Below are 27,679 nucleotides of genomic sequence, written 5' to 3'. Positions count from 1 at the left end.
TAGTGTTGTTACGAAAGTTGACATTTTTTTCTTACGTCGGTCGGATTTATGACGTATTTGAAACAACATCTCTGATTGGTGTTTCTTTTTAGAGCGGGTTTTATCATTTTTCGCGCGAAATGTTGAATGTTCTTATTGTACCTGTAGCTTCTCAGCAGCAGTGTCAGTGCAGCAAACCAACATGTTATTTTCAGTAGATAGGCTAGGCCCTAGTATTAGTAAAATACTTAATTAATACTGTACTAATAGGAATTGATTTGACCAAACAATCAAACTAGCCTAGGTCCCTAGCCTAGGCTAGTAGGCCTATGTATTATTTGTATGAATCAAAATATGAATTAATTATCCTGGCCCTCTAGGCCTATCCTTAAATAGTTTTCAAAATTAAAAAAAGGCAAATCATTTCGAGATTCCTATTATTATTATTAGACCTACCTAGGCCCTAGACTAGGCATTGGCCTATGGGCCTATAAGCATATCTAATCGAGCATGAGATAGTACTACCGCAGTAAGATACCCATTATTTACAGGCCTATAATAAGAATAAATTTAACAAAACAATATAAATTATACAAAATCAAGCAAACAATTTTTTTTTAAAGTTACATAATAATATTATATTGCTTACAAAGGGGCTTTCTATATCTTATCTTCAAATGTTCATTTTCGCGACGTTTCTACCGATGCTGATTGTTTATTGCACGTCCATAAATAAGAGTATTATATTTTGATATGAGTTGTAAACTCCCTGATTAGAAAATTATTAGGCCTATATTGAAACTACTGTGCATTTGTAAAGTATGTACAACATCGTAAAGTGGGCTAAAATTATAGTAGTAAATACATACAAATGTTATTGTCCGGCTTTATTTCACTATAAGGACATACACATTACGTCATAACTCTTGTCGTTCATTGGTTACTTGTTACGATTGCGCTTACGTCTCTTGCGAAAGTTGACTTCAAGTCAACTTTCGTAAGAGACGTAAGAAACGTGACGCAAGGGCGTTCATTCAAGCGTAAGATACAAAATCCCGGTTTCCTGTAAAATCGGAAGAAAACGTCGTAACGCAACAATTGTTAGGTCATCGGTTTCCTGTAAAATCGTTTGTCGTTACCATTTTTCTTACGTTGCGTCGATTTTATAAATTTTCGATCGTAATCGGTTTCCTGTAAAATCCGCATTACTTACGACATATCGACGTAGTCGCAACAAAAGTGATGTTCTTACGTCGACAGGAAACCAGCCTTAGACGAATAATTCGCATTCCCAATGTTAAAATACAGGTGATAGCCGATGTACGCCTACGATTTTGTAAAGAAAATGAATACTGTAAACGTAGGGCCTACATTTCAAATTTTGGAAAGATATGACAATACAGTTCAAAAGCCTACATAAATAATCAAAAATGTTTTTTATTACAAATGGAAGTGAACTAGAGTAATCCACGACAACGTGGCTTTTCTTTTACTTGAATATTGTGGCTAACTTATCGACTCACCTCTTTAAACGACAATGCTGTCGTTTGCGATGTTCCTGCTTTTATAGTCTTGAATATTTAATCTATATATAAATTTACGTAAGGGCAAAATTCGGTAAATCGCGCGTTACTTCTAGAATGTTTAATCGATGATATATAAGGTTGGTTAGTACTTTCGGTACTGATTTTAACCACCTGATGTAACCCTGTTTACTAATTGAGTTAGATAATTAGTTATTGACAATTAAAACGAATTTAGGTTCAACGATTTGCCCCAAATAGGGGTGTTTTCCGATCGTGGTACTGTCTAATGGATGTCCATCTTGAAAAATACCCGCACACAATAATACGAGAATGTTTCGCATTTACCTATCTCCTTCTACGATTGATTTTAGCTGAAAACCGGTTTAACAACTCGAGTACAGCATCATAATGTTGAAGACAGGCCGATTTTCTTAAAATACTATTTGATAGATTTAATATACGTGTTGATTTGCATTGAATGGAAAATTCCAATCTCTCAGTCTCTCCCAGTATAGTTATTTGGTTTAAAGGTAAATTTATTGGCCCTTAAATAATAATAATAATAATAATAATAACAATAACAATAACAATAACAATAACAATAACAACAATAATAACACTAATAATAATAATAATAATAACTGGTACTTGATATAGCGCATTATGCTGAAAGCCTCAATGCGCTTTACAAAGACAGAAAATTTTGAAAAATTACATATTAAAAAGGTGGGTTTTGAGGAGAGCTTTGAAGACACTGGTGGAAGTAGCCTGACGGATTTCAATAGGCAACGCATTCCAAAGAGAAACGGATGCCGCAGAAAATGAACGATTTCCATAAAACTTAGTGGAAGGATGAAATATATGGACAAGAAGAGACTCAGATCTAGATCTCAGAGACCGCTTAGGAACATAAGGTTGAATAAGTTCAGAAATGAACTTAGATGAAGAATTATGCAGAGCTTTGAAAACAAATAGCAGGATCTTGAAGGTAATTCTTTGTGTTACCGGAAGCCAATGAAGCTGTCTCAGCACAGGTGTGATATGTTGCCTTATGGGGCTTTGAATGACCAATCGGGCAGCTTTGTTCTGGACTCGCTGAATGTTAGAGATATCCTTTGCTGGTAAGCTATAAAGTAATGAGTTACAACAGTCTAGACTTGATGTAACAAAGGCGTGAACAAGAATCTCAGTTTATCTTGAATCCAGGTACTTACGAATGCTTCCAATTTTACGAATAGCGTGAAGCCCAGCTTTGCAGATGTTATGTACCTGATTGGACATGCTAAGCGTTGAATCCATGACAACTCCAAGGTTTCTACAGGATGACAAAGGTTGAATGAAAGAATTACCAATCTTAACAGAGGCAGTCCAACACGCAAGCTTAAAACGAGAAGAAAAATGAATAAGTTCTGTTTTAGCATCATTCATAACCAGGTTGTTAGATTGACACCATGCTCTGACTTCGGCAATACAGGATTCAAGTTTACTGACAGCAGAATCACGCTGATTAGGGTTGAAAGTGACATAAAGCTGAGTGTCATCAGCATACGCCATACACTTCACATTGTGAGATTTAATGAGGTCAAGTAGTGGGGCGGTAAATAAAATAAACAGAAGAGGACCAACCACAGACCCTTGTGGAACACCAACTGTAAGCAGAGTCGGGTTGTTCGACAAAACATCCTTGATGACAATGGACTGGGACCTATCATTCGGATATGATGCAAACAAATTATGATCAAAAGCAGCACTGAAGTCCAACAGGACCATAAGAACCTCATTATGGTTGTCAAGTGCAATGCTAATATCATTATGCACAAGAAGAAGTGCAGATTCTACACTATGGTTTGGACGAAAAGCGGATTGTCTAGTGGCAAATAACCCATTTCTATTCAGATATGATTGCAGCTGACTATACACAACCCTCTCAATAATTTTTCCAAGAAATGGAAGATTGGAAATGGGTCTGTAACTTGTAAATTCCTCAACATCCAAAGATGGCTTCTTAATGGTGTTATGCATGCATGTTTGAGTGAAGATGGAAAGATACCTGAGCTCAGTGAGGTGTTGACAACTTTGGTAAAGAAGGGAAGAAAGGTAGGAAGACAAGTCTTAAATAATTTAAGAGGAAGCGGATCCAGGGAGCAAGAGGTAATGGAGGCTGACCTAATGACATTAAGTAAATCATCAGCAGAGACAGGGTCAAAGGTATTGAAATTACTTTTACATGATTGAGATTCAACAGAATGAGGGGGAGGTTGATGAAAAAGTGCTGCAACATCTCTCAATCTTATTCTTAAAAAAGTCAGAGAATAGATTTGCAAGAGTTTTAGCATCATCATGAGCTGGAAGAAGACAATAGATGGCAGTAGATGTTAACTTGTCAACAGCACGGAATAACTTGCGTTGATCACATCCTAATACCTCATCTTTGTGATACTCCGTCTTGGCCCTGAAAAGATGTTCATTGTAGTTAGTGCACTGATATGCACTGATTATGGTACAGTTGTTTGTCTACCATGAGGCCAGATTTCAGCCACTTGCGCTCCAGACGTCGACGCTCCTGCTTCATTGAATGATGTTCACCTGTATACCAGGGTGCATGAGGGCGAAGCACAATAGTGCGATGCAAAGGTGGAGAATGAGAATCTAATATTTTCTGTAACATTATACCCTTTCACCATAGAATCAATGTCAGAGGCCAGGGAACATTGTGAGAGAGAATCATGAACATCTGACTGGAATTTGACATTTCGTGAAACTAATTGTGTTATGCTGGGCCCAGGACGATTGATGTCAACCTGACACTTAATGGCATGATGGTCCGAAGGCATACCATGTTGGATGGATATTTTGCTAAGCAGGTCAGATTCTTTGCGGGAGATAAGTAAATATAATGTATGGTTGGCGATGTGAGTTGGGTCATGGATGTGTTGATATAAATCGAATGTCTCAAGAGTGTTGAGAAACAATTCAGCATCCCTGTTAGAATTATCAACATGAAAGTTAAAATCGCCTAAAATGACTAACTTGGAGGAGTTCACACTTAATGATTCTAGTAAAGAAAATTCATTAATGAACATAGATGAGGTTAATTTGTAAATACGTATTAACCATGTTTGGTCGCCATTTGAATCGCAAAATTGGGTACTGTTAGATATAAACACATATACAAATAAATGTATTACTGTGAAACCTTTATTATTGACAGTTGCTTCTCAACGTTTGTATTAATTAATAATTACAAAAAATATAAACGTCGTAGTGGTGTATCGTTACATGTACCATACTTTACTATTTCAATTGGCTAGGCCTATAAAAAATGACAAATATTTCGTTACTGAGTGAATAAAGAATATATTTAAAAATTGTTCCTCTTTGTACCCATCCTCTTCCTCATCCCTCGACCCTAATGTTACATACAAAACACAAATTGGGTTTGTTTAAATGAGTCCAAATCAAAAATTTGTACTCTTCTAAAGTAATTCCCAGGGTGCTAATTTTAGTTGACTACATAAATAATCGTGTCTATTTATTCGTTTCTGTAAACGACAATGTATTATACTATAGTCCTGCGGTACGTAGGCCTACATTTGAAATCGCCAGTTTTTTTACGCTGAAATTACTGTGTATTCACCTCGAGCGAAGCGAGCGTACTATCTAGTAAGTCATAATTCAGTAAATATTTGGTTTACAAACTTTTAATATAGCCCATAACCATCTCCATTGCTAGATTGGTGTTGACTGCAAAATTCACACCGATTGGATTGTTGTACCGTGGCGTGCATAGAGGACTAACTTTTTTTTTTGCCTGTTATATATATAATCTGTTTAGTAATATTTATGATTATCAAATGAATTTTAAAAGCTTGTAACATATGAAAATGGTCGGTCGAAATCTGTGTAGTTTTCTCATCTCATCTAAAAAACACAGGAATGCGAGTGACCGAAATGTTTTTAAAACCGCTTCGAAATATCTAAGAAAATCTGTATTTTCATTATTACAGAGATTATCAGCTAGCAAAAATGAATGATAGAATGTTTTATGGTATCATCATTTGAATCATCCAGGCTCTATAACAAAATGATTGAGATCCTGAGATGATCCGAAACCAGTGTTTTTTTAGTCTGCCTTTTTTATTTAAACTATGTATGCATTTGATTTTGTAACTATGGACGTCCGTTTCCGAAATAAAATTAAAATGAATATGAAATGAAATAAAACACAGTATCAAAATTGTATTTTTGTTGTCAAAAGTCAATACGAATTTTTCGGGTGGCCGCTTACGGGAGGTAGCCTACCAAATGCACCAAGATAGGAAGAACAACGGGCTTTTTGGAAAATGCGGCCGTTAAGAGAGGTGGCCGCTCATAGAGGTTGAACTGTATTATTGTTATCCTTACTTGAAAACACTTGCAAATAGATCCATGTATTCTTTTCAATTCTATTCAATATAAAACAAGATAAAGATAAGATGATTGAATTAAAAAAAAATCTTTAGACTTACTTGATTTACAAACGGTCCAGTACAAAATAAAAACCAAAAATTTCGCATACTGAAATTCCATTTTTGTAGCTTGAAGAAAAGTCATACAATAATTGTATAATTCTTGTTTTAAAGCTACAATGTTGATCCAGAAATATCTCCATGGTAACTAACACCAGGGAAGAGTTAAATTACACTCTTCCCTGCTAACACTAAATGCATAATTTACTGTATATCCAATGTTAATTTAATTGTGGTGTATAATTAAGCTGTGAATAGAGTATTTCTATTTTGAAAATGAAAAACTATAATTAAGTCCAAGTAGTTTAATCTAGCAACTTACAATTGTTTTCAAAATGAATGAATTTTCTATTGCAATTATGTTTAGTTGATTGAGGAAATATAATTTCCTCAATGCTACAATTGTGTTTATTTCTGGTAATTGTTGACAACAATGTTTTGTTGGTGTTTTTCTTTGTTCGTTTCCTACTGCTTGGCTTATTTTTACTTTGACTTTCATATTTTTTTTCTGCTTTTACAAAAACAATATAAAAGCCAATGGAATATGTGAATACTTGGTAATAACTGCCATGGCGTTCATTCATCTGAAGAGCTTTCCGAGGAGATATACTTTGTGTTGGATTAAACCAGGGACGAATGAGATTACAATCTCACTCTTCCCGGATTGAACTAAGAACATCAGTATTTCAAAGTATAAAATGGTTTGTCTGCACACTTGATATGTTGTCGTAATTAGTAACATCCAGCTTGTTAAATAGAACAGTCAATCTTGCAACTCATGAAATATTCTTACCATTCAACTCACATTTGTATATTATAACACACTTGATTGTATTCTTGCAATTTGATTGGTTAATTACACATCACATGTCATTTGAAATTAGCCCTATTTAAGTGATATCTAATGGTGATATTCAGTTTCCTGTAATCATTGAGAATCTTTGCCATGTGACATTGAAATTCAGAAACCAACTTGTTCTAATCCGCATCTAAAGTTGCAGCAATCCTTATTTTAATGGCCTGACTTCACGGCCTAGCATTCATCAATGATTTAGCATGGATAAATTGGATTTTAATGGCCTGACTTCACGGCCTAGCATTCATCAATGATTTAGCATGGATAAATTGGATTTTAATGGCCTGACTTCACGGCCTAGCATTCATCAATGATTTAGCATGGATAAATTGGATAAAAGTAGGTGTTATAATAATGAATATTTTGAACTCATAAACAGTCATTATTTATAAACCAGTTCAACAAAAAAGTAATTTTTATTTCAAGTAGGTTACTATTATATTACTATTGTAACAGTTTGCTAGTTCTATTGTTGTATTCTTTAATATAAAGTTCCAATCTTGTTTTTATTTTATGTGGTGTTCTTCTTCCTATTTAGGTTTTCAATGTTGGCCGTTTTTGTAATTAAAATGAAATAAAACTTATTTTATATTTAAAACAAATCTTGTTACAAATAATTATCAGAATTATGTAGGGTATTTAAAACATATCTGATATTTATTTGAAATCCGTCTTGAAATCATAATCATCGTTGTCCTGATCAGCACTTCCTCCTAACATTTCAAATGCGGAGGTGAAATTGTCAGCTAAGCTTGTTGCCACAGCATCTGAAATAATAAAAAATATTCAATGTATTTATTTTCTGATGAAAAAGAAAAAAAAATAATACGTATATATAGAAAAACTTCAAAATAAGGTGTCCGCTTTGGTTTGCAAATGTAATCTCGAAAAGAAGCCCATCTAGAATCATCATCAGTGAATTGTACACTATTAATTTTCTAATGAAATAGGTATTAATGTCATGGTAACAAGATTATAATGGTAAACATAAAGCTGCCTTTATGTACAATTTGCATTGAACAAATATAGAATAATAATTAAATACTGAAATTGACAGTGAAAAAATAAATAGATAAAAATCTTTGACATTTTTGTTGTACCGTTGAGCAGTGTTTCAATTCTGATGGGCAAATAAAGAAGGTATATGGAAAAAAACATGGCTCATGAATTTCCATAATGGTTTACAATGATCAGACGGCCTTCACAGCAGTTGATACTACAATGCATATGAAGAAGCAAGACATACCAGCTCTTCGGCGTTTCTTTAGCATTTTCTTGTACGATTTCTTCTGGTTCTTATTGGCTGTTAATGTATGATCATCGTTTGTAATATCAACATTTTCATTCGGGTTCGCAAACATGTAAGCCGGTAACTTAGCAACTGATGCCATAGATGATGCTTGTTTCTGATTGGCCTTCTTAGATGGCAAGTTAACCGTTACACCAGACAACTATAAGAAAATGTAAAATACTGTATTTTTTCAAACTAAAAAACAATTTCATCTGAGGTTATATGAGGTATGTGATATACAGTTTTGAATTTACATATTCAACTGGCTGATTTGCATATTCAGGTGGGAAAAGAACACAGATTGGTTCTACATCTATGTATTCTAACCTTATCTTTCTTATTGTCATCTTCATCGCTTTCCTCCATTGACTCCTCATCTTCTTCTTCCTCTTCAGATTCCCCATCTTCGCTATTCTCCATCTCTTCCTCAACACTTTGAAGCTCATTGTCATCTTCAACAATTCCCTTTGAGGGACCAGTAGACTCGTACAAAATTGCAGAGCTTGGCTTAGTGTGTAGACCTAAGATATTTACACAAGAAACCATTAAACCTTGGTTGGGATGGCTTTTTCTCATCAAAGTTGACGGAATCCGTTGGCCTAACTGATATTTGAAACCAGCATTTTCTGCCTGATATGCAGACATCCTACCATTAGATCACTGGGGCTTTCATAGGCATTATTCAAATTTGATTGGATATAGTGACACCCCTATTGAATGAAAATGAAAGTCGTCATGAAAACATCTTTTTTGTGATGTCAAAGTAGTGGCAAGTTTCTTTAACCTTCCAACCCACATACAATGGCAACATTTTATACTAGTACCACTATACTTTTACCTTGCAGAATTTCTTTTTCTTCTTTCTCAAGAGCAGACATATCAAATGCTTTGCCTAACTCTGTCACAATTTCTGCTGTTATGTGTGTTGGTAAGGTGTGCTGTTCTGGTGGATGTGTGTAATAGGATATTTTTCCGCTACACCAAAAGAAAAACAAATTAAAAAACTTTAGGTTGTCCTATAAGGGGGTAAGGAAAAATATTTATATTGATGAAAAATTATGATTCAAATCACCTACTAAAGCTGGTTTTCCACGAATTTGTTAGCGCAAATTGAGGGCGGTGCCTTTATACGCTTGTGTTTTGTTATTTTCATCTTCCAAATCCCTTTCTGCGATGAATTCTAATTCATTTAGTTTTGCATTCAAGTAAATTTAGTAGTTCAAATAGTTTCTATTTTTGGAATGTTAATAATTGCGCAACCAATCATAACGTTTTCATGAGCACTCATGCGAATCGAACAGCAAAAAAAATAAAAAAATTGCAGCTATTGCCTTTTGTTTAGTGGAAAGTGTAGCGTAATTTTTGTTTTCTGTGAAAATGTTTGATTCGTGAGAATAAATTCTCCTTGTGAAAGGTACCTAAGGAGGAGGATGGTTCCATGTGCAGGGCATGCAAGGATTTGACTTGACAATTTTAGGAAGGAGGGATAAAAAGGTTGATCTCCCATAAATCATTTTGAAGGGTCAATTGATATCCCACCACCATAGACCCAACTGTTTACACTCCTGTTACAAGATAGAATTCTCTGTCTTTTTATATTTGATTTCTCATACTAATTGAGTGAGTGGCAGAGCGGTTAAGACAGTACAACCGTAATAACGTAGCCATAGCATCAGTAAGGGTTCGGGGGTCACTCGCTCCATGTGGTAGAGTCTTCTCGGATAAGGACTATAAACCGCAGGTCCAGTGTACACATCTAGCTCGTGTGCACTTTAAAGAATCTAGTACATCTTTCGAGACGAGTAGGGGGTCACCCCGGTGTACTAACCCACACAGCCACTGATCATAACTGGTTCCTCTGGGAGAACAGTTTTTGACTGAAAAGGCTACCCAGTATAAAGAAATAACAGTAACCTGTTCCAATCTATGAGCACACCCACAGCTGCTTTGTCAACATCTGGTATTCCACCCTTCTTCAGCTTGCCTTGTTTGTTAGCCAGTAATGACAAAAATTCATGAACATCACTAAATTCTGGCACTGAATAATGCATCATTAACTAAAAGATTTTAGAAATTATAAGTTTTAATTATCTGAGAAATTTTTATTTTTATTTTTGGCTAATTGCATGCATTTAAAAATGCCCGTGTTGGGTCACAAATTGCAATAAGAGGTGTCACACTTTAATTTTTATAGTAAAACAATATTAAAAATAAAACAATAATAAAAACAATAATAAAACAATAATAAAACAATAATTAAAACAATATTATATTAAACATTTTAAAATGTTTAAATGTGTCGAGTATTTATTAATTATTTTGTTTTATTTCATCTTTCTTTCTTTCTTTCTTTCTTGGAGATCCAAGAAACATTTATTATATATGGCCTTTGGCCCAAATAATATACAATGTAATACAATATTAAATAAATATCAGTTGAGTGCGTTTAAAAATTCTGTTCTACGTTTAAATGAAAAAAATAAATATTTTCCAAGTTTAACAATAAGATCAGTATTTGTGGCAGACATAAGATAAATATATTTTAATTTAGTTGGGTTGTTTGTATAAAAGGAAAACATATATTTAGTTCTAATATCTGAATAAAATGGACAAACTAAAGTGAAATGATATTCATCTTCAATTGATTGTAAAGCACATAATTTGCATAATCTTTCATTTCTATTTATACAATTCCATCTTCCTTTTTCAATTTCTAATTCTAAAATTCCTAGTCGTATCTTAGTCATAATTTGTCTATGTTTGTAATTTGTTACTCATCAATATCGAACCATGAAAACTAAATTGCCTACTGTTACTCTGACAGTGTATATGCACAAACAAATGATTGTACTTCACTTACCTGACTCCTGTTACATCTTCTCAATATTGCCTGAACAGGCCCAATTTGATCATCCAAAGTTTCAATCTACAAAAAAAAAAAAAATTATTTTGCCTATTATGGACTCCAAAAAGTCAAATCCGTGGATTATTTTCACATTGCCTTATACCCGAGTATGGGATTATACCCACGTCAGTACGATGAAAAAACGATGGAACAAGCATAGCCGTTAGTCATCTTGTCGTGTCCCTGATGATTGACTAACCTTGACACAGTTTCTAAGAGCCATGGCAGCATCATCATTGCCTGAAGCAAGCACAACACCAGGACTATCCAGTAACCTAACATGCTTATCCAGATGGACCTCTTGCATCGATCTACAAGAAAATATATTATTGGTTTATATACTATTAATACACAACAACAGTACTGTAGCCACTCTTATACTAACTGCAATTTTACCTAATCTAATATTTTCTATTTTTTTTATTTATGTAATGTGGAAATGCTAAAAAAATGAACCTCCCACCTAAATAATTTGCCTACTTACTTTGTGACACCTGGCATTGCACCAACGTTACAGGTCCTTGACCTTTTCAAAGAATTTATTAAGCTACTCTTGCCAACATTTGGAAAACCTACAATAGATACAGCATTTATAAAGTTAAAACTGAGGCTATAATTAGAGTCCATATACCGACATGTTGAGCTGTTAAGCGTTAGTAAAAGGTGTCGAGAGTCATAGTAAGAGGTGTCAAGTGTTATGGTAAGAAGTGTCACGATAAGAATAGTAAGAAGTGTTAAGTGTTATAGTGAGAAGTGTCACGATAAGAAGAGTCATGGTAAAAAGTGTCACGAGAAGAATGGTGAGAATGCATAGTGTTATAGTAAGTGTCACGATAAGAAGTGTCGAGTGTTATGGTAAGAAGTGTTATGATAAGAAGTGTCACGATAGAATGGTAAGAAGTGCAGAGTGTTTTTGGAGGAAGTGTCATGATAAGAAGTGCCGAGTGTTATGGTAAGTGCCGAGTGTTAAGAAGCATTAAGGCAAGAAATGTCGGGTGCCACAGCAAGAAATGTTGAGTGTCAAATTAAGAAGTGTCGAGAGCCACACTAAGATGTGTAGAGTGTTACAAGTGTTGACTGTTACAGTGTTTGGTGTTACGGTAAATGAAATGTTGAGTCTTACATAAGTGTCAAGTGTCATGATAAGAAGTGTCATGATAGATGTGTAGAGCATCACAGTAGATGTTAAGCATCACATTAGAGTTGTCAAATGTCATGATAGATATGTAGAGTGTCATGGTAGATGTTTAGATCATCATTATAGATGTGTAGAGCGTCACAGTAGAAGCATTACAGTAGATGTATAGAGCATCATGGTAGATGTGTAGTGTCATGGTAGATGTGTAGAGTGTCATGATAGATATGTAGAGTGTAATGATAGATATGTAGAGTGTAATGATAGATATGTAGAGTGTCATGATAGATGGGTAGAGTGTCATGATAGATGTGTAGAGTGTCATGATAGATGTGTAGAGTGTCATGATAGATGTGTAGAGCGTCATGGTAGATGCGTAGAGTGTCATGGTAGATATGTAGAGTGTCATGGTAGATGTGTAGAGTGTTATGGTAGTTGTGTAGAGTGTCATGGTAGATGTGTAGAGTGTTATGCTGTACTGCTTCCAGCTCTGGTGAGAATGCTTTAGCATTGCTTTTAAACATGAATAATATGTTTTCACATACCTACAACACCAACTGTTATAGTAGTCTTGATACCCGAATTTCTACAATAATTAGCTAACAGTTTAATTAAAGATTCTGCTCCCAAGCACTGACTTGACTGAAGAAGATCTTTACTGCTTAGATTAACAGGAATTTTACTACGACCCTATAGAGAGAAAAAAAAGAAAATTCCATAGCTGATCAAATTAAGATTAATTTTTAAGAAAAACACTAAATTTTGGTTGATGTACAATCACTTTTACATCAGCCTACAAATCTGCATTATTGAATGCAAGTTGGATGCCTTTTTAAATCTGTCGCAGGCGTAATTGTACTGACACATTACTTGTGAAAACAATTCCTTGCCCAACAAACTTGGTTTCACAAATATTATCCCATGTACCAAGTATTCCGTATAATTACGTCAGAGTTTGGGAAATATCCAACTAAACTAAGATCTTTTTGTCACATAAATCAATTTCAACTCCTTTATACACGGTTTGTGGATTTGTTTCTAAGATTATTTTGTTATACGGTTTTCTATAGATATGAATCCCAAAATAAAGACAAATAATATGAAAAGTAATTTCTCATGCTTACCAAATTTTGTTTCTGCGTTTGTGTGGATGCTTTGAACGCGACTGTTGGAAACTCGTTTCTAAGATGTTTCAACCATTTTTCTGCATTTTCTTTTGGTACAAGATCTGAAATAAAGAGAGCGCTTTGTTAATAAATAAGGTAAAAACCAAGAGATTGCATTATTATTGCACAGATATACACAAATATGGTAGTGATATGATTAAATGTGGTAGTGATATGACATCATCATGTCCATATATAGGCACATCACATTTTTTTTTTATACTGTACTGTAAACAGAGCTTCAGAATTACCAAAGAATGTAGGAGAATGCATGGAAATGCTTATGCAACCATATACTACTGTAAATTTCCTTATTTACGAACAAAAACTGATTATAATTAAGAGTAGAAAAGTTTAATTTGATTAAATACAAGTTCACTCAAAATTTGAAGCTATATCATATATATCACAAAAAAGCACAATTTCTCCACGGTTTTTACAATTTTTTTGCTATATAGTCAACCAAACACTGTGCTATTGATTGTGTTTACTGCGATACATAAGCTCTGTCTACACTATCGAACTTTATGTGACAAAAGAATGTGATATGCCCATAAATGGACACCATAGCACTACCATATTTGGGTATGGCACACTAAATATGGTAGTATCAATCATAAGAATGTATTTTCACACTAAACTGAACTCACCTATTTTATTTAGAATAAGTACTAATTTTTTATCCAATCCGGAAGCAAGGACTGCTTGTTCCAGTTCAGTGCATCGTGAGCTGAGAGGGTCACGAGCATCAAGAACTTGTAAAACGACATCCGAGGCATTTAGAACCTTTTTAAATTCGCGGTAGTAGGCTTTCCGTGTAGAATCAATTTCTTTACGAGTATTAGTTACAGCATCTGACTCTCCTTGTAATGCCATCTACATAAAAAATGGTAATAAATGCGTCAACTTTTATGACTATTTAAACCTTTTGCATACTAAACATTCTGTGCAGATAACCAACATGGTTAATTAACTTGGTCTAAATAAGTTAATTCACTTGGTCTAAATAGGTTAAATAACTTGTCTAAATAGGTTAATTAACTTTAACAGGTTAAACTTGGTCTAACTAGGTTAACTTTTTCTGAAAGGAAACTTTAGTCTAACTTGGTATAAATTAACTAACATGATCCAGGTTAAACAACTTGAAAAAAACCCAAACAACATTTTGAAGCACAGCAAAAACAGTGATAGGTGTTGAAGTAAAAGGGAGAAAGTTCATGTACGCACTCATTGTTAACCATAGTTAAAGCTGTTAATGAACTGCAAATTGAGCCAGTTGATTGAAATTTAAGTGCACACTGAATATTTTTTTATTGGTAGTCAGTTTCTTCCATTTCAATAATCTATTAGATGTCACTTAGCAAGAACAAACTTAAATGAAACATCTTGTTTTAGGAAAATTCTTCTTGTGGATCATCATTTACCTTTTTTGCATATAGTTTCTGTTTCTTTACAGCATCTTTTGTTAGATGCTCAAGTTTTCTTTTCTTTATAAGATCTTTGTGTCTTTGTTCTTTTTGACGTTGTTTGTTTTCTTCTGCCTGAAAAAAATTAATAAATTAATACCAAACATTTTCTGTCTTGCTCCAATAATAACTACTTAAACTTCAATTGCACTGAACTTTTTTGACAAACTGTTTATCATTTTGACCGGCAAGACGTCCACTGTAAACATTCTTTGACCACAGTATACTTACTCTGACTTTCCTCTCTTCTGCTTCTCTCAATATCTTTTCTTTGAAAGGTGCCAAATTTGGTATTCCAATTTCCTTTTTAGGCTTTCTATGTGGTTCCTTTTTGCTCTTTCTTTGTGCCTTTTTATCATGAGCTTTGACCTAAGTAAAAAATAAAAATATATAAAGAACATTATTCACAGTTTCTCCCGAAGCAGGTTTTGCCTAAATTGGCTTCAACCAGTATTAAACATGGTGTAAGAAACTTATATATAAAATCTCGACTGGATGGACAACCCGTAAAATATTGTTGAAATTAATAAATAAATAAATCTATTATTTAGTGGTAGGTTTAGGCCTAGTCATTAAAAAACATAGACCAAGAGCAATCGAAGATTTAATTTCTATAATTTGACTTTAAACAAAAAAATCAATATAGCCTACAGTATCTTTACCTAAAAATAGTGTATGATTTCTTATAATTGTTAGTTAATATTGTATAAACAATTAATATTAATATTATTTTTAAAGAATCTTTTTTAAAACATTTCAAATTGACTCACCTTTTTCTCAATCTTGTATTTCATTTTACACGTCATTCGTTTACTCTTTAGTTTTCCTAAAATAATGAAAAAAAAAATATTTGTGAATTATTGAATATATAGGCCTAGCCTAGTAGCTAGCCTGCTATAGTATACTCTAGAGTCTAGGCCAGACAGGCCTACAACAATCAAAGGAAAGGCCATGCAAGCAAGCAGTGGGTAGCTAGACGCCTAGCTAGCTAGGCTAGTAGTAGTAGGAAGGAGGCCTGGCCCTAGGCTAGTCTTATGATATGCCAACCACATAAGAGGGCGGCCTAGCCTAGGCCTATACTCGCCTCCTCCAACAAGCTAGCTAGGCTAGGCCTACCTAGGCGGGTGTGTCGAAAGCGAAGACCTCGAAAGCGAAGATCGAAGACCGAAGACCTCGAAAGCGAAGACCCTACGAAATGGTAGTGTGCACAAAATCCGACCAAAATCGATGATAACACCTTCAATTTACAGATTCTAAAAAAATATTTCGATTTTAATCGTTATGTTATCAAAAAACATGACTTTATCTATGAACAAGCTCACGTGTTTTCGCCAATGGAGTTAATATGTGATATAGTTTTACGAACAAACACATCGCGCTATTTGCAAGGCGACGGACACACAAGAAGGACCTCGAATTGAATGCAACATTAAATGTCACTTTTTCCGATAACTTTGTATTGTAGCACACGTCGCCTACAATTTAAAGCCATAGCCAACTGTATAGAAAAGTATAGAAATAAACTACAGTAAAGTAAATAAATTAAAGTAAGTAAATTGTAAGAAGTAAAGGATGGCCATATGCTTATTTAGCCTAATTTTAGAGCCTATAGGCCTATAAAAAGTGTCCGTATCATAGATTTTACATTTGTTTTTAAAAATGTTATACGTACGCGTGAATACAACTTAGAGATCCTTTTTTTTGCATTGAAATATTATTATGTTGTATGTTTATTATCTATAATATTTGCCTATTGTCTAAATGTATGAATAAATACAATAAGATATTTATTTTCCTTTAGTTATTCTGTATAGTATTTTAAACTTGTACATTTCCCCATTGTAGCCAATACTACAGTATTGCTGATTTAATTATTCGCCAGTTTAAAAATGTTTTTCTAATGTATTCATAATGGACAAATAATATTATCAGTATCGGTTAGTGTGGTTGGTGAAGCGACAGTACTATGTAAAGAAGAAAAATGTAAAATAAATATTTCATTAACCAACGTATGAACTACTAAACGAAAACATCCTACCGCAACGTATCGTATTGACGCGCGCGCAACATAAGAAAATACTCTTCTATCTATTTTTGCATCCCCTCTTACGATCGAGAATCATGATGAACGTAAAGCAGTCGGTGTTGAACACGTCGGTTCCCACTTATGATGACACGCAAGTTTGTTCTTAAGGCGCACTTTGCGTCGATCTGGAAACTAATTCCAGCTCTTAAAATATTTCCCGGGCCAAATTTGGCAGAATATATTCAAATTATGATTTGACAAGAAGTAAAAAGAACGAACGATATAGGCATCAGCGTTCTGCAAATTTTGGTTATAAATCGGTCGTTTCCTGCGACATATCATCTGTTTCACGGCTTCCATAATTCCGAATAATTATGCCATTATGTCAACGTTCACAAAGACAAAAGCCATTCAAAACAAAGATTGAAATAAAAAATATTCCCTCCAAAATTACAAGTTGCCGATTTTGTTACGGTTGCAATGTGATTAGTGACGATAGTGTGTTACGTTTAATTTATTTTTCAGTATTAAAACGGGTGTTTATTCATATCGGTATATTACGTTTACCGACACTGTCAAAAGATTAGTTTAATGAAGTTCCAGTCCCGCCAACCAGAATTTTCCTCATCATCAAATAAAAAACTGACTTTTGTTTTCAAGCATTGCCCGTGGTGAATACAAAAAGAGATACTCTCTATACATCTTTATTAAGTGATGGTGAATGTTTATCGGGCTTAACCACTCTAACCCCCAACCTTCTATCTCACATGCTTGTGGTTGAGACGACTATTCAACAGTCTCCCGATTTTCAACAGATTGTCGACGTCCCGCTTCTAAATGTTTGCATCCCTGCCATGAGTGTCCATTAACAAAAGAAAACATAAAATTTTAATTAAGAAACAGGTTACCGGTTGTTGACCATTTAAATATAGAATTGACACTAATACAAACAAATCTAACAGAATTATACTATTATAACGGGTTAACGATCAAGAAAAATTTTCAGAGTGTGATGTCTATCGTTCGTTCTACAGTATTAGCCTTTTGTCAAATCATAATTTGAATACAGTATTATTTTTTACTTTGACAATACAAAGATATAAAATAAAGTTCCGTTAGTTCACGGTAAGCTATTGGGACGAACTGTCATTGGCCCGGGAAATATTTTAAGAGCTGAAATTGGTTTTCAGATCGACGCAAAGTGCGCCGTAAGAAAATAACGTTGCGTGTCATCACTAGTAGGAACCGATGTGTTCAACACCATTTCTGCTTTATTACGTTCATCATGATTCTCGATCGTAAGAGGGGATGCAAAATAGATAGAAGATGGATATATAGATTTTCTGTTGCGCGCGCCAACAGCAGAATTCTTTTTGTTTAGTGGTTCATACGTTGGTTAATGAAATATTTATTTTCCAAAAAAGGAAATTAAATATTTCATTAACCAAAAAAAATTTACATTTTTCTTTACATCATCTGTCGCTTCTCCAACCACACTAAATATTCTGATACTGATATAGGCCATATTATTTGTCTATTATGAATACATTAGAAAACATTTTGAAACTGGCGATTAAGTAAAATAGCAATAGTTACAATGGGAAAATGTAAAAGTTTAAATACAATACAGGAAAATGAATATCTTATTGTATTTATTCATACATTTAGATAATAAACAATAGGCAAATATTATAGATAAAAAACACATAGCAACATATTTAAATGCAAAAAAGATCTCTGTACCTAACATTTAAAAGCAAGTGTAAAATCTATGATACGGACACTTTTTATAGGCCTATAGGCTCTAAAATAAACCTAAATACCGGGCCTACCGCCATCCTTTACTTCTTACAATTTACTTACTGTAGTTTATTTCTATACTTATAAACAATTGGCTATGATTTTAAATTGTTATCGGAACAAGTGACCTTTCATGTGCGAGGTCCTTCTTGTGCGTCCGTCGCCTTGCAAATAGCGCGATGTGTTTGTTCGTAAAACTATAGGGTGTGTCGAAAGCGAAGACCTCGAAAGCGAAGATCGAAGACCGAAGACCTCGAAAGCGAAGACCCTACGAAATGGTAGTGTGCACAAAATCCGACCAAAATCATACAAAATCGTGATAACACCTTGAATTTACAAATCCTGAAAAAATATTTCAATTTTAATCGTTATATTATAAAAAATCATGACTTTATCTATGAACAAGCTCACGTGTTTTCGCCAATGGAGTTAATATGTGATATAGTTTTACGAACAAACACATCGCGCTATTTGGAAGGCGACGGACGCACAAGAAGGACCTCGCACATGAAATGTCACTTGTTCCGATAACAATTTAAAATCATAGCCAATTGTTTATAAGTATAGAAATAAACTACAGTAAGTAAATTGTAAGAAGTAAAGGATGGCGGTAGGCCCGGTATTTAGGTTTATTTTAGAGCCTATAGGCCTATAAAAAGTGTCCGTATCATAGATTTTACACTTGCTTTTAAATGTTAGGTACAGAGATCTTTTTTGCATTTAAATATTGCTATGTGTTTTTTATCTATAATATTTGCCTATTGTTTATTATCTAAATGTATGAATAAATACAATAAGATATTCATTTTCCTGTATTGTATTTAAACTTTTACATTTTCCCATTGTAACTATTGCTATTTTACTTAATCGCCAGTTTCAAAATGTTTTCTAATGTATTCATAATAGACAAATAATAGGGCCTATATCAGTATCAGAATATTTAGTGTGGTTGGAGAAGCGACAGATGATGTAAAGAAAAATGTAAATTTTTTTTGGTTAATGAAATATTTATTTTCCTTTTTTGGAAAATAAATATTTCATTAACCAACGTATGAACCACTAAACAAAAAAAATTCTGCCGCAACGTATCGTTGGCGCGCGCAACAGAAAATCTATCTATCTATCTATTTTGCATCCCCTCTTACGATCGAGAATCATGATGAACGTAATAAAGCAGAAATGGTGTTGAACACATCGGTTCCCACTTGTGATGACACGCAACGTTATTTTCTTACGGCGCACTTTGCGTCGATCTGAAAACCAATTTCAGCTCTTAAAATATTTCCCGGGCCAATGACAGTTCGTCCCAATAGCTTACCGTGAACTAACGGAACTTTATTTTATATCTTTGTATTGTCAAAGTAAAAAATAATACTGTATTCAAATTATGATTTGACAAAAGGCTAATACTGTAGAACGAACGATAGACATCACACTCTGAACATTTTTCTTGATCGTTAACCCGTTATAATAGTATAATTCTGTTAGATTTGTTTGTATTAGTGTCAATTCTATATTTAAATGGTCAACAACCGGTAACCTGTTTCTTAATTAAAATTTTATGTTTTCTTTTGTTAATGGACACTCATGGCAGGGATGCAAACATTTAGAAGCGGGACGTCGACAATCTGTTGAAAATCGGGAGACTGTTGAATAGTCGTCTCAACCACAAGCCTGTGAGATAGAAGGTTGGGGGTTAGAGTGGTTAAGCCCGATAAACATTCACCATCACTTAATAAAGATTTATAGAGAGTATCTCTTTTTGTATTCACCACGGGCAATGCTTGAAAACAAAAGTCAGTTTTTTATTTGATGATGAGGAAAATTGTGGTTGGCGGGAGTGGAACTTCATTAAACTAATCTTTTGACAGTGTCGGTAAACGTAATTACCGATATGAATAAACACCCGTTTTAATATTGAAAAATAAATTAAACGTGAACACACTATCGTCACTAATCACATTGCAACCGTAACAAAATCGGCAACTTGTAATTTTGGAGGGAATATTTTTTATTTCAATCTTTGTTTTGAATGGCTTTTGTCTTTGTGAACGTTGACATAATGCCGGCATAATTATTCGGAATTATGGAAGCCGTGAAACAGATGATATGTCGCAGGAAACGACCGATTTATAACCAAAATTTGCAGAACGCTGATGCCTATATCGTTCGTTCTTTTTACTTCTTGTCAAATCATAATTTGAATATATTCTGCCAAATTTGGCCCGGGAAATATTTTAAGAGCTGGAATTAGTTTCCAGATCGACGCAAAGTGCGCCTTAAGAACAAACTTGCGTGTCATCATAAGTGGGAACCGACGTGTTCAACACCGACTGCTTTACGTTCATCATGATTCTCGATCGTAAGAGGGGATGCAAAAATAGATAGAAGAGTATTAATTTCTTATGTTGCGCGCGCGTCAATACGATACGTTGCGGTAGGATGTTGTCGTTTAGTAGTTCATACGTTGGTTAATGAAATATTTATTTTACATTTTTCTTCTTTACATAGTACTGTCGCTTCGCCAACCACACTAACCGATACTGATAATATTATTTTTCCATTATGAATACATAAGAAAAACATTTTTAAACTGGCGAATAATTAAATCAGTAATACTGTAGTATTGGCTACAATGGGGAAAATGTACAAGTTTAAAATACTATACAGAATAACTAAAGGAAAATAAATATCTTATTGTATTTATTCATACATTTAGACAATAGGCAAATATTATAGATAATAAACATACGTCAACATAATAATATTTAAATGCAAAAAAAAGGATCTCTAAGTTGTATTCACGCGTACGTATAACATTTTTAAAAACAAGTGTAAAATCTATGATACGGACACTTTTTATAGGCCTATATAGGCTCTAAAATTAGGCTAAATAAGCATATGGCCATCCTTTACTTCTTACAATTTACTTACTTTAATTTATTTACTTTACTGTAGTTTATTTCTATACTTTTCTATACAGTTGGCTATGGCTTTAAATTGTAGGCGACGTGTGCTACAATACAAAGTTATCGGAAAAAGTGACATTTAATATTGCATTCAATTCGAGGTCCTTCTTGTGTGTCCGTCGCCTTGCAAATAGCGCGATGTGTTTGTTCGTAAAACTATATCACATATTAACTCCATTGGCGAAAACACGTGAGCTTGTTCATAGATAAAGTCATTTTTTTTGATAACATAACGATTAAAATCGAAATATTTTTTTAGAATCTGTAAATTCAAGGTGTTATCATCGATTTTGGTCGGATTTTGTGCACACTACCATTTCGTAGGGTCTTCGCTTTCGAGGTCTTCGGTCTTCGATCTTCGCTTTCGAGGTCTTCGCTTTCGACACACCCTAAAACTATATCACATATTAACTCCATTGGCGAAAACACGTGAGCTTGTTCATAGATAAAGTCATGATTTTTTATAATATAACGATTAAAATTGAAATATTTTTTCAGGATCTGTAAATTCAAGGTGTTATCACGATTTTGTATGATTTTGGTCGGATTTTGTGCACACTACCATTTCGTAGGGTCTTCGCTTTCGAGGTCTTCGGTCTTCGATCTTCGCTTTCGAGGTCTTCGCTTTCGACACACCCCTACCTAGGCCTAGCTAGTAGTAGTATAGTAAGCTTATTTAGCTAAGCCTAAACTAAAGGCCTAAACTAGGCTAGGCCTAGTGTATGATGATGAATTTATAGAAGCCTATGCCTAGCCTGAATATTAATTATCACAAAAATACTCACTTGGTCTTCCTTTTTTAACCATTATAACAATTATTTTTGGGCCTAAATTATTTGTCACGTCGACGCAAACAATCCAAAATGGTTGAATGTGGTTTCCTACGAAAAAACACGTGTGTAGAGTGTTGTTCTTCCTTCTAGACTTTTGTACAGTCGTACTGTGGTTAAAAATCGCACATTCTAAACCTACCAATTTGGTACATCTGAGTATACCGCGGCCGTGTACGTAGAAAAAACTTTTATGAAAACACGTATGCTGCTGCAATGCACAAAAAGTTTTTTTTTTTCCTGTTTGAATTTTAAAATTTTTAAATGTTATTAAAGAAAATATTTTCTTCAAAAACCATTTTATTACAATAATTAAATAACCACTCAATGTATAAAGAAGTTTTAATGTCTAAAAATCCGATAAATTAAATGTATGTTTGTGTTTATTTGAGATTATGCAAATAATTTTTTTTACTGTACGGTGACATTTTTTCTGATTTGAAACATTTTTGAATATTAAAGTTGTAAAATAAAATTGGCAAGCTGGCCCTAATACACATAATTATATAAAAAGTCTGCTTTTCATCTTTATTTCCCCATGATATTTTACATTATAAACCTATTCAGGCTGAACATGACATTTTCACAATTGTATAGATAGTTTTCACAGCATATAGGCATTGACGAAAGAATATTAAAATAATTTATATCGCCCAGCAGATTGCTAAACACACACTACCAATATATTTGATAAACACATAGACGTTGTTACAGTAATAATGTGTATCCAATTTCAACAGTTTTCACCCACTTTGGAAAAACCACTAGCAATGGCCGACTGTAGTGTCTGGATTGGGAGACTAAGGGAAAGCAAGGCATTATGGGTTAAGGTAGATCGACGATATAACCACATGGTTGGTAATCTGTATGTACACACAATGAAAGATGCAATAAAGACACATAAGATATAACATTGGCGACGAGTTAAGGAGAATATCGAACCACAAGTGATTAGAAGTTTCAATACTGTAATTTTTGGCGATATATTTGTTTTAATACTGTTGTAACGATGACCGCTGTAAACGTTGAAATCACTGGAATCGCTGCGTATGATCCACACGATGTGCACGCTTCGGCTGAACGGTGGAAGAAATGGCTTCGCAGTTTTGAATTATATGCTACTGGTAAAGGAGTAGTAGACAAAAACCAAAAGAAAGCTTTGTTATTGCATTGCTCCGGAATGGCTGTACAGGACATATATGACTGTTTAACAGAGGAGAACGGAACAGATGAGTATGATGTTGTTGTAAACACATTAAATAAACAATTTGCTATGAAAACCAACGTACCGTATGAGCGTTATTGTTTTAGAAAACTGACGCAAGGTGATGACGAAACAATTCACCAATTTATAAACAGATTGAGGCAGCAGGCTGCAAAATGTGAATTTGATGATGCGAATGTTGATGAGTTAATTAGAGACCATGTTATTGAAAAATGCAAATCAAATAGACTGAGACTAAAATTGCTAGAAAAAGGAAATACTTTGAAATTAACCAATTTAAAAGCAATAGCTAGCACATTTGAAATGAGTGAGAAGCAAGCAAAGGAGATGTCACAAGAAGTTAATGGAGTGGAAACAACAAACATGAATGCAGTGAGGAATGAGAGATGGTCAAGATCAAGCACGACGAGCAGAAACAGGTACCAAGCTGGAAATTCAAGTGGTAGGCCTAACAGAACAAGTAAGTCAAAGTTCAATGATAGACAAGATAACCGGAAATGCTTTCGCTGTGGAAGAGAAGGACATTTGGCTAAGGATAAATGTTGTCCTGCAAGAGACAAGAAATGTAATAAATGTAAAATTTTGGGACATTTTGCTATTTGTTGCAAAACTAAATTAGGTAAAGACAAAAAGAGTAGTGGTATTAGTAATGTTCAAAATGGAAGTGAAGACGATGACTATGCTTTTGGTATACAAAATAATAATTCTAAAACTACAAAGATAAATGTTTGTATGGATGTACATAAGGTAGAAATGATTGTTGATAGTGGTGCTACAGTTAATATCATAGATCAGTATTTATGGCAACAGTTAAAATCCAAGAAAATTAAATGCAAATCTGAGTTGACAAACAGAAAGTTATATGCATATGGGTCAGAAAAACCATTAGAGTTGTTAGGAAAATTTACTACGAACATGTCAATTTTTCAAGGTACAGGTAATAATACTGAGCCTAAAATAACAGCAGATGTATATGTGTTAAAAGGGAAAGGCCCTGCTTTGTTGGGAGGTGATACTGCAATGAAGCTTGGAGTGTTAAATATTGTAATACCACAAGTGATAAATAGTGTACAAGATAAGTATACACAGGTATTTGAAGGTATTGGTAAATTAAAAGATTATAAGTTACATTTATTTATTGATGAACAGTTAACACCAGTTGTTCAGAGCATGTATAGAATACCGTTTAGTCTCAAAGATAAAGTGAGTGATAAATTAGATGAGTTAGAATCTCTTGACATAATTGAAAGGGTAGACGAACCAAGTGATTGGGTAAGTCCAGTCATAGTAGTGCCAAAACCAAATGGGGATATACGCCTCTGCGTAGATATGAGGCAGGCCAACCGAGCAGTTAAAAGGGAGAGGCATCCAATCCCAACAGTTGATGAAGTGTTGTATGAAATGAATCAAAGTACAGTGTTCTCTAAATTAGACATGAATTACGGCTATCACCAAATTGAATTAGATGAGCAATCACGAAACATCACAACTTTCATAACTAACAAAGGTCTTTATCGCTACAAAAGGTTGATGTTCGGGATAAATGCTGCCCCTGAAAAGTACCAAAGAGTAATCAGTCAGACGCTGAGTGGATGCGAAGGTGTAGCTAACATATCAGATGACATTGTTGTACACGGGAGAACACAGACTGAACATGATGACAGACTTCGTGTAGTGCTTGAGAAATTTAAAGAAAAGAATTTGACTCTCAACAAGGATAAGTGTCAATTTTCTGTATCACAGATAACATTCATGGGTCACATATTGTCAGCAAACAGAATCAAAGAGACCAAAAACAGCTGCAGAAGTAAAAAGTTTCTTAGGTCTAGTTAACTTCTCAGCACGATACATTCCAAATTTAGCTACAGTTGCGGAACCCTTAAGACGACTAGTGCGAAAAGATTGTAATTTCTATTGGGGGTCTGAACAAGAAAATAGTTATGTAAAACTTACGAAATGCTTAACTAATGAAACATGTTTAGGCTATTTCAGATTAGATGCAGAAAGTACTCAGTTGGTGACAGATGCAAGCAATGTAGGCATTGGTGGAGTTTTAATTCAGAAATACAATGGTGAAACCAGAGTTATAAGTTATGCAAGCCGAACATTATCAGCTACTGAAAAGAAATATTCAACAACGGAGAAAGAGGCATTGGCAGTGGTATGGGCTATGGAAAGGTTTCATGTTTACTTATATGGACTACAGTTTGAATTGATAACTGACCATAAACCACTCGAAGGCCTGTATGGACCAAAGTCTAAACCAAATGCACGGATTGAAAGGTGGGTGATGAGACTTATGTCCTATTCTTATACAGTAAAGTATGTACCTGGTAAGAATAACATTGCTGATATATTATCAAGGTTACCAATAGAAACTGATGGCAAACAGAATAATGACAGTGATGACACAGAGATGTATATTCGATTGGTAGCATCAAATGCAACCCCATGTGCACTATCATCACGTGAAGTTGAAGAGGCATCAAAGGAAGATCCTGAATTGAGTAAAGTGAGAAATAGTATACGGACAGATAAATGGGACAGAGACTTGATTCAGTATAATGCAATACAACAAGAACTTGCATGTTTTGGATATTTAATTCTTAGAAACAGAAGGATTGTAATTCCAGAAAAATATAGATTACAGTGTATTGAATTAGCACACCAAGGACACTTGGGGATAGTCAAAACCAAGCAAAGGCTTAGAACCAAGGTATGGTGGCCTGGGATGGAGAAGAATGTGGAAGACTATGTTAAAACATGTCATGAGTGTCAGATAACAAGTTCGATGCCAGCACCAGAACCATTGCAGCCAACACAACTACCAACAGGACCATGGCAAGATATTTCGATTGACTTGCTGGGACCGTTTCCATCGAAGGATAATGTACTAGTGGTGGTAGACTATTATAGTCGTTATTATGAAATTAGTTTAATGAAGACAATCACAAGTGAGAAAATTATAGACACACTTGAAAATATGTTTGTTCAACATGGCATACCAAAATCAATTACCTCAGATAATGGTGCCCAGTTTGTGTCCAATGAGTTTGAAACCTACCTGAAGGAAAATGGAATCAGACATAGACGTGTAACACCATTACATCCAGCTGCAAACGGAGAGGTTGAACGACAAAATAGATCACTAATGAAAAGAATTCGCATTGCGCAAGCTGAAGGAAAAGACTGGAAAAAAGAATTACGAGTGTACCTATTCGCATATCGTACAACCCCACATAGTGTTACCGGAGTGACACCAGCAGAAATGATGTGGAATAGAAAGTTGCGTACAAAATTGCCAGAATTAGATGACAATACAATAATGGACGAAGAAATTTCTGATCGTGATGCCGTGTCTAAATTAAAGAACAAACTGTACATTGATGAGAAGAGAGGTGCGAAGGAAAGTGATGTGTGTAAAGGAGATAAGGTTTTAGTGAAAGTGACACAGAGGGACAAGATGAGTACGCCATATCACACAGAACCATATGTAGTAATAGAGAAAAAAGGGAATAGTGTAGTGGTTGAATCACCACAGGGTGTAAGATACAAAAGGAATTCGACACATGTTCGATCCTATAATGAAAGAGTAAATGAAGCAAATGTTAACACACCAAATGATAATTTAAAACAAATTGATACTAGTAAAGTTAATGGTAACAGTAAGATTGATAACACTGAACAGAATAAGCCAGTTGATACTGAGCAAAGTGACAAAATAACAAAGAGTAATGAAAATATGATAGTTAAAAGCAGACCAGTAAGAGAGAAGAGAAAACCCAAGAGGTTTGATGATTTTTAAAGTGTAAAATTAAGAAGTCATATTTATGAGTTATGTTAATTTTTAAAGTTCACCAGAAGTTGAGATTTCGTTAAGATGTTGAAAGTTTTAAGTGCTATTATATGCTAAGTTGTTCATTGATATTATAGGAATCTTGGAAATAATAAGAAATGATATGTGATCAAGGAAACATTTATAATATGCATGTATGAT

The 27,679-nt window shown here is 34.3% G+C and overlaps 1 protein-coding gene across 1 annotated transcript; it reads right to left on the bottom strand.

The window, feature by feature from the left end:
• Window positions 1–6,332: 6,332 nt before the first annotated feature.
• LOC140058983 (guanine nucleotide-binding protein-like 3 homolog) lies at window positions 6,333–22,514 on the bottom strand. The gene is made up of 15 exons (XM_072104775.1): window positions 22,413–22,514; window positions 15,603–15,658; window positions 15,064–15,201; window positions 14,791–14,907; window positions 14,017–14,242; window positions 13,325–13,428; window positions 12,746–12,890; window positions 11,550–11,637; window positions 11,265–11,376; window positions 11,021–11,086; window positions 10,075–10,217; window positions 8,999–9,135; window positions 8,488–8,681; window positions 8,116–8,320; window positions 6,333–7,636 (listed from the first exon to the last, which is right to left on the bottom strand). The coding sequence occupies exons 1-15, from the start codon at window positions 22,432–22,434 to the stop codon at window positions 7,527–7,529; spliced, it is 1,863 nt and encodes a 620-aa protein (XP_071960876.1). The 5' UTR covers window positions 22,435–22,514; the 3' UTR covers window positions 6,333–7,526.
• Between the last annotated feature and the right edge of the window lie 5,165 nt (window positions 22,515–27,679).

The sequence above is a fragment of the Antedon mediterranea genome, chromosome 9, assembly GCF_964355755.1.
Source record: "Antedon mediterranea chromosome 9, ecAntMedi1.1, whole genome shotgun sequence".
In the NCBI taxonomy this organism is placed as follows: domain Eukaryota; kingdom Metazoa; phylum Echinodermata; class Crinoidea; order Comatulida; family Antedonidae; genus Antedon; species Antedon mediterranea.
This window is presented reverse-complemented; position numbering and strand designations above follow the sequence as displayed.